The sequence below is a fragment of the Aulostomus chinensis genome, chromosome 10 (genome assembly GCF_037954235.1).
Source record: "Aulostomus chinensis isolate RoL2024-O1b breed Wild chromosome 10, RoL_Achi_v1.0, whole genome shotgun sequence".
NCBI classification, from domain to species: domain Eukaryota; kingdom Metazoa; phylum Chordata; class Actinopteri; order Syngnathiformes; family Aulostomidae; genus Aulostomus; species Aulostomus chinensis.
This window is the reverse complement of record NC_141329.1, coordinates 17,771,084-17,783,879: the sequence shown is the minus strand read 5'-3', so window position 1 is coordinate 17,783,879 and position 12,796 is coordinate 17,771,084. Positions and strand designations below refer to the sequence as shown.

Genomic DNA, 12,796 nt, shown 5'->3' with positions numbered 1-12,796 from the left:
TTTGTGTTTGTGTGTCCTAACTAACAGAGTAAATCTTGCACTGTAAATCTTTTTGAGACCAGAGGGCCAGTGTCAGGATCAATACCAAGGACAGGTCCTCCTCTGAGTCTGCCTCTAATTGGCTCCATCTCTGTAGTGTGTATGTGTGTGTGGGCAGCTTTTATGTAACTGTATTATTGGTCCCATACATTGAAAGATGAATTGATACACTCGTGGAAAATTTAATAGAAGTGAGTTTTATCTTATTGCTCTTCCTTGTTTGGAACAACTTTGCTTCCAGGTGTTGATGTAAAGACTATGAAAACAGCTTTACCTCCAGTTGCCATTTACATTTGATCTGATCTTATTTATTTCAGTTTGAGTCTATTTTTCTTGTTCACTTTGGTTTTGTAGTCACGATTATTATGTGCATTACTGTAATATGTGTGGATGAATGAAGTGGAAATGTCTTGGAGGGAATTTTGGCAGCCATTCAAAGGGAAATTGTCAAAAGTAAAAAAACAGAACCATGTTTACTGTTTTACTTATTATTTTTTCTTGAGATTGACACACTGAAATCACAACCTTTTCGTGTGATTTGAGTCTTTTGCAGTTATACAGGCCAAAAATATATTTTTTAAGACACATAGATTTTCTCAACTGTCCCTGGACAGAGTCATCTGTGGTGAACAGGAATACAAGACATGTTTTTCTATGTAAAGAAAAGCTTGCTTCTTTCTGTTCCACATTCTACAGATTAATGAGTAAAACAGTATGAGTCAAAAACATTCTGGTAAAGTGTACAAGGAAAATCAGGAGAAAGAAAATAGACTTTTGTAAGAAATGTAAAAACGAGATGCATTAGAAGAACTACGTGCCTCTCTGTGAGGAAAAAATGACTTTTTTTTGTTTAAAGTTGAGATTTTCATCGTTCATCGTAATTTCTCAGGTCCCATTCTCGCCATCGAAGGTCTCGCAGTAGGAGTGGCAGCCGCAGTCGTAGAGGAAGCCACAGCCGCCGTAGGAGCCGCAGTCGCAGCAGAGAACGGAACCGTAGCCGGCGGAAGGGCCGCAACCGGGAAAGGGAAAAGGAGAAGGAAAGAGACAGAGGACGAGACCGAGACAAGGACAGGAGTAAGGACAAGGCAGAGAAAAAGGGGTAAGTAATGAATGACCTCTGACATGTGAGCAAAAATGCACAAGTACACACAAACACAGTAAAAAAAAAAAAAAAAAAAAAAAAAAATTCTGTATCGGCCCATCTTCATTCAGACTGTCCACTACATGAGAGACCAGAACATTTTGGTCAGCGTCATACAGACTTGAATATGGAGCTGAGTCTCAGCTTCTCCATCTGTGCATCCATCACTCCATCCTTCTATCACTTGCTCTCTCCCCCAGTTTCCCTTAACAATCAAGCATTGGGCTACACTGGCCTTGTAATGTGATAGAATTCCCTCCTGTAAGAGAAGATGTCTTGGTGATATAAGAATAGAGTATAGATAGGAAAGCTTGGTAGGTTCAGTTTTTATGGAATGCGTTGGGTACCAAATAAAGTCTGAACTCTTTATCATAACAGTTTGTCCTCTGTCCCCGCTGCAATAAGACTGGATACATAATAAGATCATATGCATCTCTAATGTCTTTTGTGCTTATTCCAAGAAAAACAAACTACCAATGAGAGGTCATTGAGGTCAGAAGCAATGGCAATAACATTCACAGAACTGAAGGAGGTGCTTTATGGTGATACACTCCACTTCAGGTCTAACTACCTTAGATGTCCCTCTTCCCCTCTACCAGAATAGTATCCTTAATCCCTTCACACCATGGCACCCAAACTTTGATGGGAGGCCTCCGCAATATGAGAGGTACCCTGTTGTTGGTCACACTCAGTGATATCGATGTGTATATTATACTGCAGATCCAATGAATGATGCAGTAATTTTTGTCATTTGTTTGTTGTGATGCAGTAATTTTTTTATATGTTTGGTTTGTTCCGAATAAGGGGCAATTGACTGGTTAGAGATAAAAACGAAACCCTAACTAAAAACTAAAAACTCCTGAGGGACCAATCAGAAAATGAAACATATTACTGTGATAATGACCGGAACAGACAAAAATGCATGCATAGATATAATATAGGACACGTGAGCATGATTACTAGATTTATATTTAGAATCATACAGTTTGTACACGTTTGAATTTGATTTTAAATCATGATTAGTAGGGTTCGATCGTTGGTGTATGTGACAAGTCTCTTGTTTTTTTTTCATATAATTTGAAATAGACAGCTGCATGCTTTGAAGCAGATTCCATGAATTTAGCTTTGGCTTTTCACGGCAAAGGACAATGGTGCTTTATTGGCTCAAGATATATGTGTGTGAACAGAACATGGAGATTTTCTTTTAAGGGAAAGTGTTCCATTTTTTTTTTACACTATTATATATTGCCTTTTCTAGATCAGAATCAGGAAAATAAATAAAGCTATCAGTGAAATGTTAGGCTAGCAGACTATATCTATTTTCTTATTAAGGCTTCAATATCCTTCAGCATTGATAGGAATCTTTCCCGTTATCTCTGACCCCACGTTAGCTTGTCTTTATATGAACACAAATTTGTGTGCTCCTATAAGTAGTAGGTTTGTAGGTCTTTGTGTGTGTGTGTGCTTGCGCACATTTCCACCTGTGGCAGGCTTAATATATTTCAAACTGCTTATCCTATCTTGCTATCTGGCCTTCCAAATTACTTAGATCAGTGGAAGTGTGATGCTGGAATTATTTTGCCTATTTTCTAAATCATTTGATGCTGACCTGCCTTCATAACGTGATTATGATGGTCAGTTTTTATAGATAATTTCAGTAATCACTATAAAACCATCAGTTTTCAATGGAATGGAATGGAATTTGTGTGATTTGTGTCTGTATTTTGGAGGCTCATACAATTATTGTAACCTGTATTTGGATTTAAACCCATTAGCCTCCACATTAAGCTGATCAATCTGTGCACATTGATATAATGTGAGCAGCACCTAAAACTTAGCTGACATGGATGTTCCTCCTATTTCTCATACGGCTCCATCCAGAGTTTAAGTGCCGAGCGTGTGCTCCATTAGCCCTGGAAAAGCAGAAGCAGTGACATGCTTCAGGAATATTTAAATCAAGATTTTTAAAAGTACATCCTGTCTGTGACAAGCCATCTTGTCTTTTTCCTCCGTTTCTTTTTCTCTTAATGGTGATGGGGGCTGGATCTTATTGTAAGCCCCAGATCCTCACAGCTTACATACTGGCACAATGTACCACTCCAGTCTCATTTACATCCAGCTTTCCTTGCTAGGTGGTAGGAAGTAGTGCGATGTTGATGGCAGGGCGGGTTGGAGAAGAGACTCAGGAGCTTTATAGTGTCTGTCAGGATGAAAGAGGGGCCCCCTCAGAGCGGCTCCCTGACACTGACTCTGTGGCGCGTGTGTGTTGTGTTGTCATCATTAAACATTTAACACTCCTCTAGTATGACAGCAGGCAACTTGGTGCTCCAGCAGCATGTTTTCATGCAAAATTTATTGAAAACGACGAGCTGTTGTTAAGAGATCTTGTTGCCTTTCACGAGTGGCAAAGGGTAAGTGGGTGAGTGTGTGTGTGTGTGTGTGTGTGTGTGTGTGTGTGTGTGTGTGTGTGTGTGTGTGTGTGTGTTTACACAGACCAGTGTACAGGGTCAGTAGGTCAGCTTTGCTTTTTTGTAATACTCTGGATTCCTATTTGCTGAGAGCACAGAAAAGGTGCTCAAACTGTTTGTTTGTGTTTCCCACTTCACTGTGTGTGAGTTTTTTCTCAAAAGGAGGGCTGACTAGGCTAGTGTATTTTGTCGCTTATTTACCAGTAACATGAATGTACCAGTGGCTCCCAAATTTTTTTGCCTGGCCTACACCCACCGTCAGTGGTGGAGTCAACTGACTCAGGTTGTTGGGAAAATTATGGCAATATGGCATAACTAGAAATTGTGACAACAAATATGCAGAAGTTAAAGATCAGCCTCAAACCAATTTGCAATCATGTGGTTCCTCTGTCCTGTTTTAAAGAACAGAAACGATTTTCCTTCAATCAGCATTTTTCAGTTATGAGTAAGACTCTCAAAGTCATTTCTGAAAAATGCAAAACAGAAGTAATGCATTGTTTCATTTATTTTGAAGGCAAGATCACAGCATTTGAAGGGATTTTTGCATAGGCAACTGATCAGGTATCATCCCCAACAAGACAGAGTTTCCTCTCAAGTGGTATTCTCGCATATTTTCTTTACAACAATGTCTTTTAAGTCACTATCGCCGAATGATGTAGAACAATGTTTATTGAGTCTCTGGCCCACTGATGAAAGCCCTTGTATTTACAGCATTGATACATTTTATGTACTGGGTTTCTGTGGCAAATCAAAATTTGGTGGCCTTGGTTTGATTGTGATTATTAATTTTCATTTGTGGGAGTTTGGATGGTCAATCATTTGTTTATTCGCCCCTCAACAATAGGAGGCAGTGAGTATTCTCCTCTGCAAATAGGTGAGGATTATTGCTGTTGTTTTCTTACTACTACTGTTTATTACAAACCTCAACATGAGTCCACTCAACATGGTGCTAGCTGCTTTCAGCAGAGATTACTTGCATGCCTCAACTGCTTCCAGCTTGCGATGATGCAAGCTCAGCACTCACAATCCTTGTCGACAACAGCCCCAGGCAGGGCCACTAAGTTTGTACCCAAACTACCTGATAATTTTGAAATTCATTGCTAACTTGTAAGTCTCTGTTGTGGGTAAACATATCAGCTCCTGTGCACAGACACTGGAGAATGGTATAAGCTAAGATCTACTTGTCCTCCATTGTCTGATTCAGCATGCAACACAGGACATCGATGACATCACACAGTTTACAGTTTGGTTTTGAAATTAACTCTGGGAGCTGCAGTTACAGCTTATAACTAAAGGTGCTTCACATGACAATTCACCTCAAATCTTTGAGATTTCCGCTCCAACAGTGTGTAATGAAGTTATCAATTACTGCCATCACTTGCTTGTTGAAGCACTTTTGATTACAGATTTTTATGACAAACGGTTTAACGTAATATTTGCAGATTTATGCATCACTTAGCCTTGTAGGAATCTGAGGAAGGTGTGGTTGAAAGACCGTGGTGCTCACTCGCTCTTAACACTCTCTCTCACACACACACCCTGCACACACAGAAACTCACCAAGAAATATTGGAGGAATGCTTACGTATTCTTCTGTACCTTTCATCCTCTCCTTTTCTCTCTGTCACTCCTCACTTCTTTGTGTCCGTCACCCTCCTCAAAATTGATTCCTTCATCAAAGACTTGGGCTGATTCGAAGTGTCCTCACCCTTTCTTTTCTGTGGTAGCAACCCCTTTTTCTTTCTTTCGTAATGGATTGCTGTTGCAGTGGAAGAACATGGGCTGGCTGGCTGGCTGCACACCCTCAGTCAGAGCGGTCTGTCCAATTAAGCTGAACTCCTTGTCTGCATTGGGTCACAGGAGGAGCGTTAGTCTATCGGACTCAGTTTCATGTCATTTGTGTGAAAATTGGAAAAAAGGCTGGGCAACAGAGGCCCAGAGATCAGTGTGGAGACCTCATGGCAGCAGAGAGCCATCTTTTCCCTGTGCATGTAAAAGTGGAGTTGGTATAATGAGCTAAGGGTTAAAGAGATGAAATGACACTCTACCTTTCATTAAAGCCATTTTGATGTCTTTATCTTTGAAAGAATCACTTAAGAGTTTCTCTCTTTTGGAAGATGGGAGGGAGTACTAGCGTGGGGCAGTGCTTCAACCGTGCAGTTGCACCATCCCCATCTCTTATCGTTGATGTGATTGTTTAGTAAATCTCCTCATTATTGCCTTCTCCCCTGACAAGCCAAACAGAACCAAGCCTCACCACAGGGGGCCCGGCTGGACCTGCAGGCCTCAGTTTGGCTAGCTGTGCTCCATCGCTCAGCTTTAACCTCTGGAAGCCTTGACGCTGTGAGGCAGAGAGAAAATAAAACAAGACCCTCGACACAGGCACGCACACATTCACACACCAATGTTGATTTTCTCTGCCTCCTTGCCTCACTCTGAGGAAATGATTGTCTGCTTCTTTGCCTCTGTTGAACATCTATCAGCTCATTAGTGTTGGTAATACACAGAGAAAGTAAGTGTGTTTGTGTGTGTGTAGCCCCTGCCTGAGGCATCCTCTCAGCCTGTTGGGAGCACGTGTATGGGTGGTATGGATGCGACCACTGCTGCAGTGGTGTGTGCGTGTGAGTTTGCGTGCATGTGTGTTTGTCTTGAAGGACTCTAGGCTGTGTCTGGCTCTGGGAGCAGGTCTGGGGAGGTAAGAGAGACTTCAAACATTGTCCTCAGAAGGTTAGGATACACTCAGATTGACTGAAATCAATGAATTCTCAGTGTGTGTTTTATGTGTGTGTGAAACACACATACATATTTGTTTCTGTGGGTGTGTAGTATGGATGGGGGCTGGGTTGGTGAAGTAGAAGTGATGCCTACATACAAAGGTTGAACAGTGTACACACAAATACACACACACACACACACACACACGCAAACACATAGTGGTGCAGCTGAGAATCTCTTGGCCCATGGCTGTATGTAGTCATTAGCTGCCTTTTTCCACACAGATAATGAGCAGAGATTGAAGGAAGAACAGCCTGTTCATATCAACTTAATCCTCACTATCTGAACTTTTATTTACGTGTCCACTAGACAGGCAAACACCCTGTGCATTCCAACACAGTGATGCAAAATAAACTTCTTTTCTTATTCACTAAGTTAAATGATAATTCCTTAACTTGTAGAGTCCCAAAATTATTATTGGGGAATAAAAAGGTACAAATTGGCCCAAACTGAGCAAGAATGCAATCACTCTTGCCACTGTGAAAGGACTACAATGGGGCAATGGTCTAAGTCAAAGTAATGCAAACATGATTAACAGAGAGCTTTTAAAGATGAGGGGAGTTGGATGACAGAAAGAGTCGCTCAGCGATGTCTAAAAACAACGAGGACAAAACATTTAGCGGCACACTTTGTATTTGTTAGCCAATGCAAACAAATAGTAGGAGAATTCCTTACATTTGTGATGTATGTTTGTCTCCTCTGGTTTGGCTAAAAGTAACTTACTAAGTTTGAGAAAAAAAATTAGTTTATTACAGTTCTGGAAACTGACCATTGATTCCAGGAACTGAGGCTCATTACTAAAACTAATGACTAACCCTCATTCCAAGGGTTTTCAGCAATCAAGAGGAAAATGAAAATTTTGGCTTCACAATTAATCCAATTTAATTGAATTTGTAATATGATCCAGTGCATTTTTCAAAACACAGGGGGAAGTAATATTAAAAGAGAATTGTGTGTCAAAATACCATCATAAATTAAATATGCAGGTGCTGCAGCGATGCTCTGCCTACATGTTATATTCATCTTTGTTTGATACAGATCCCCCCAAAAATCACGCCATTATCATTTTAATGGGTTTGAATGAATGAAAATGAGAAGAATAATGTAAAAAGTAAAATTCCATCTCATGTCACAAATCATAACACATCAGTCACAATTAGATTTTTTTTTTGATTCCGAATCATACAGCCCTAATGGAAATGATAAGCATGTATCAGAAGACATTTTATGAAAATGAGATGGATTAACACAACATTTTGCTTTTATTTATTGGGCGAGAAAGATGAAGAAAAGCGAGAGACTTGGGGAAGGCTCGCATCAAGGGTCCCTCGTCAGAATACAACCTCACATGTTTCAGTTAGGTAGGATGCATCTTTAACGCTCAGCAAGTAGACACATGATTATTATTGTCAGTTGATCTTATGTTAATATTTTCAATGTGAATAAGAATAGAATTGATTGCTTTATGCACTGCTCATAGGATTTGGTATTAGAAAAATGTACAGAATAATGAAATGACTGTTTTTGCTCTCATAACAGTGATTTACTGGAGCTCCATGTGCAAATTTGTGTGTGTGTGTGTGTGTGTGTGTGTGTGTGTGTGTGTGTGTGTGTGTGTGTGTGTGTGTGTGTGTGGGGAGAGAGCAAGCAAGCGAGAATTCTGGCCACTTTTAATCACAGGAGAGACACCCCAAGTGAGCGATAGAGAGCTGTGACAATCCACTTAGTGCGCTCTGTAATCTGTTTAACCATTTAGTGAGTTGTTAAAGGAGTATGCAAATACTCACATAAAAAAACAGACTGGACGCCCTGCAGGCTTCAGGGGTGCACAGGACAATCTGCCTCCTGAACTGGTAGCGATTCAGAGCAGTAACACGTTTAGAGGTGGTTGGGTGTTTGTGTGTGTGTGTGTGTGTGTGTGTGTGTGTGTGTGTGTGTGTGTGTGTGTGTGCGTGCGTGCGTGCGTGCAAGGGTGTGTTGATGTGTTTGAGACCTGCTACAGGCACTGAGAGAAGCCAGGCCTGGAGCGTGATGACAGAGACCTGTGTCGGCCAAATAGAAGATCCCCCAATCCAATTACCCTGTTCCCTCTCCTCTCCTCTCCTCTCCTCTCCTCTCCTCTCTTCCCCTCTCCTCTCCTCTCCTGTCCTCCTCACTCATCCTTGCTCATCCTCATCCTCTCCTCTCCTCTGCTCTTTTTACGGCCCTGTCTTAACTACAACAGTAGCTAGTGAGGGTAGCCCTGGCCGCTCCTGAAGTGGCTGGCTGCTCTGCTTTATAGATCAGAAGAGGATGCAGGCAGGATTATAAGCAGCAGGTTATGGGCAGCAAACATGACAGCCTAGCCCCGATTTAGGAGGGTTATGTAAATGTGCTTGTCGACAAAATGCGTATTTCTCTCTCTCTCTCTCTCTCTCTCTCTCTCTCTCTCTCTCTCTCTCTCGCTCTCTCTCTCTCTTAGTGGAAAAGCTGTGTAGGTTGGTTTGTAGGAAGCAGTGGAGGGAGCTGAAAGAGGATTGTTATGGAGAGTGATGTGTGAAAGAGAAACACCGTTAATGTTTAATTTTCTCCAGACTCTGGTACTTATTCATCTGCATGAGGGCAAGAGAGGAGTTGACTGAAGTCTATATGAGAAAGGCTGAGAGTTAGATTAGTTATAGAGAGATTTTCTTTTTATTTGAGGAGAGCAGACAACATGAGATAGAGAAAAGAGATGGCTAGATAGACAGGGAGAATAGCAAAAGAGACTTTTCATTTAGTAGAGAGTACCTTTCGTCATGTATTTGACCTCTGCTGGTCTGAAACAGAAATATGGCTCTGCAGGTCTTGCATTGATCATTACAAGAATCTCTCGTTCAGACTGAGTAAACATCATTCCAGACATCCAGTTAAGGACCATACTTCACCAGTGGAAGTAAATATTGCCTGAGAGGAGCATTTGACAACTTTCTAAGAATCAAGAGTAATGGGAGCAGTTACCAATCGTACAGGCATCTATGTTTGCTGAGGGGTGGAAGTTCTTATGTGTCATCATTGATAGCCAAGGGAAGTGTATGAAGCTGCCCTCTCTCTCTCTTACCATGTAGCCTGACCCTTTTTTTTTTCCCAGCAGACCTCGGGTCCAATTGTTCAATTAATTTGCACTACTGTCTCAACACCTCCTGCTCTCATTCACTCTCATCAGCTCTGTCTTGCTCACTAGTCTCTGCTGTTTTCTAATAGATTTATTTTACCCAGCATCTCACTCTCTGGCACACTACTGATTAATTTCCCTGTCTCCTGTGTGACAGTGTGTCAAGTGAAATCTTGCTTCTTTATTACAGTGTAGCTCAAATACTTGAAAATTAATACCCGAAACAGTGACATGATGATGTCTCTGTTTACTCAGTGTATGTTGCTAATAGGTACATTTTTGAAGACACATGCAGGTGGTCTTGTTAACTTAATGAGGCTCATTTATCGTGTAGTTGCTGGTGTGTGTTTTGCAATCTGAATTCATGTTGCGGTTGAAGCTGTTGAAAAATTTAGTCAACTTGTGTGTAGAGCTCAGCAATTAATCTAATCTTATTTTCAATCACAGATTTGGCTTCTAACAGTTCTGAAAGCACAATAAACAAGATAAAAGGTTTATTGTGCCTGTTCCATTTCATAGTAATTCCCTTTTTGTATTTTGTTATAATCCAGTGCACCTCTGTCCTTAAATACAGTACCTCTCACAAGGAGGGCTGAAGGTGTGTTTCATACAAGATACACAAAAAATTTCGGCATATTGATTTATTTTATCAAACTTTTTAATTTATTTTTATTTTGGGTCCCACCAAGGTAATCAACTGTTAAAAAGTAGTAAATGTGTCATGTTTTCAAAGTCAGTCTGCCCATTGAAGTATGGCATGAAAGCACATTGTAGGTGATCTGATTGCAATTGGATAATGCCCAACCACATGAAAGTGAGATGCACTTGCATCCAAAGCACATAGAAGTGGGATTTAGATCTATTTTGTGGTCCAGAGGGGGTCACATTCAACAACAACGTGGGTGGAATTAAGGCATGAAAGTGATTGTCTCTTCCACATAACACTTGCCGCAGTTCTCCACATATAAAATTATGTGTGTGTGTGTGTGTGTGTGTGTGTGTGTGGGTGTGGGGGGGGGGGGGTTTCCAATGGTTGGAACATGCTCTAAGATGCAGGGCACCCTAAAACAGCCCCAAGTTCTTCTTTAGTAAAATCTGAAAGTAAGGGAGACAGTGAGGAAGTGATAAATGTAGATGTAAACTTGGTAAAAATCTCTTGTTTCTGGTACTTTGTGATGACATATTGTGTTATCTGTCAGTTACAAGAAGCATGTTTAAGTCAGACACTGTTTCTTGTATTGAATTTAACAGCAAAGTAGAATCACGATTTCCAAGTAAAACTTTATTTACAAATCATAAGCTTGTGGACAGCCTCTGTGTCCTCAACAGCCAGTGAACATGTTACCCTGTGTTGTACTCATTCATCTGCATTACTGTGAGACTTGGTTTAACTTTTCTTTGTATCTCTTTTCCTTGAAGTGTAGAGACACACACAAACACTCACACACTCACACTCCTGACATCTCTTCCCTGCAGGCTAGACTGCAGAGCCCTTAGGGCCATGTTGTTTTGTCTTCTGACGGACAGACAGAAAGAGAAGGGAGAAGGACTTACCCTGGCAAGTGATTATGCCAGTTTGACACCACAGACATGAAGGGGGGAAAAAAATCAGTCCACAGAATAGTGAAAAAGGCACAGTGTGTAGATGAAATGAATAACAATGTATGCGATGTGTCTCCCTGGACCATGATAACCTGCAGACCAGAGCCCAGTCCTTGTGACAGGCTGGCCTTTGTGGCCACTTTATCCCGCCTGTATACTTGTAAGGTAGAGCTGGGATAATCGCACCTAATCTAATTAAGGCTAAAGAGGGCCATGACTGAGGCTGGCCAGAGGCACACTGGGTGCGCACGCACACACTCAAACACGTGCACGCACACACTCAAACACAGGCGCGCGCACACACACACACACACACACACACACACACACACACACACACAGAGTTCAGCAGCAAAATCCTGTTTGCATCAGAAAAATAAGGTTGTCATATTGATTATGCAGATGAGGACTAACGGGGACTAACTGCCTCTCGGCCAGCCGGTTACAGCTGACACAGGCTAAAGAGAGGGATACAGAGAGAGGAGGAAAGGATTAGAACAGGTTTAGCTTGTGGTTTTCTTTCTACTCTTTTGCATGTACCACGTTGAGATTCACAACAGCATTGGTCCCTCTGCTATGAGGCAGACTGACAATGTACATGTAGAGGAAAGGCTGGTAATGTTAAGGTTCAACTCTGAAAGGGTTACAGAAATGAAAATCATCCCTAAACATGATTTTACAAAAAAAGGTTCTTTGCTTGCATAACTTGCATAATTTTGTTGAAGCATATGAAATGTTAAGCTGTAACAGGAATTATTAGGTAAAGACACAGGTTCATACCTGCAGGAAATGGTAGGATTTGAAGAGGAGAGGAGGCATTCATATTTTATTTACATTATATTTCTTTTGTCAAAATGCAACACCTTTCTATTTATAATCACTTAATCCATTCATCCCTTATTTAATTATGTGATTTATAGATTGATTCATTGATAATTATACCTGTCGTCTTAATTTTTTAATAGGTCAGGCTTAGGTTCTCTCTATAGTCAGACAGGTTGGTCATCTATTGAATAGAAGATTGATGAAGAAAAGTTATCTAACACATTGACACATAGCAGGAGTGTATTGTGATTGTTTTGGTAGCTTCAAATGTTACATTACACAATTTAAGCTGCAAATGATAACCTAGACGGAAGGGAATAACTCAATATTACAGTTTAAAGTTGTGGCATTAAATTGATACTTAAATTTGATTTGAAACCATCAACACTAACAGATAAATATTAACTTACTACTAAAATGTTTTGTCTTATGACTAATTGAGCAATCAATTTCAGTTCTACTTTTCTGGGCCCTTAAATGTAGCTCCTAATAGATTGTCTGTGCATGGTATGTGTGTGCACAAATATGTGGTTTACTGTTTATGTGTGCAGATTTGTCCTCAGGTGTGTGTGTGTGTGTGTGTGTGTGTGTGTGTGTGTGTGTGTGTGTGTGTGTGTGTGTGTGTGTGTGTGTGTGTGTGTGTGTGTGTATGTGTGTATTGTGTATGCAGCCAACCTTCAGCCAGATTGCTATGTCCCCCTTCTGCCCCTATAGAAAGGCCTGGGTATTCTCTGGATGAGGGTGTGATGTACAATTGAAGGGCAGGATTGAAACTGATTACCTTGTTAACTCCTGGCACCCACTGGTAGCTTGA

The 12,796-nt window shown here is 40.9% G+C and overlaps 1 protein-coding gene and 1 long non-coding RNA gene across 3 annotated transcripts in view; one reads left to right on the top strand and one right to left on the bottom strand.

Moving 5' to 3' along the window:
- Positions 1–12,796, top strand: part of rsrc1 (arginine/serine-rich coiled-coil 1) — a 119,342-nt gene that overhangs the window by 22,345 nt on the left and 84,201 nt on the right. For both annotated transcript variants that reach the window (XM_086216210.1, XM_086216211.1), the window contains exon 4: positions 929–1,138. In XM_086216210.1, coding sequence (XP_086072336.1) covers positions 929–1,138 — 210 coding nt within the window. The remainder of the gene's footprint in view (positions 1–928; positions 1,139–12,796) is intronic.
- On the bottom strand, positions 135–11,274 carry LOC147254559 (uncharacterized). The gene is made up of 3 exons (XR_015118174.1): positions 11,110–11,274; positions 5,208–5,491; positions 135–3,093 (listed from the first exon to the last, which is right to left on the bottom strand). It is a non-coding gene; the product is annotated as an uncharacterized LOC147254559 (long non-coding RNA).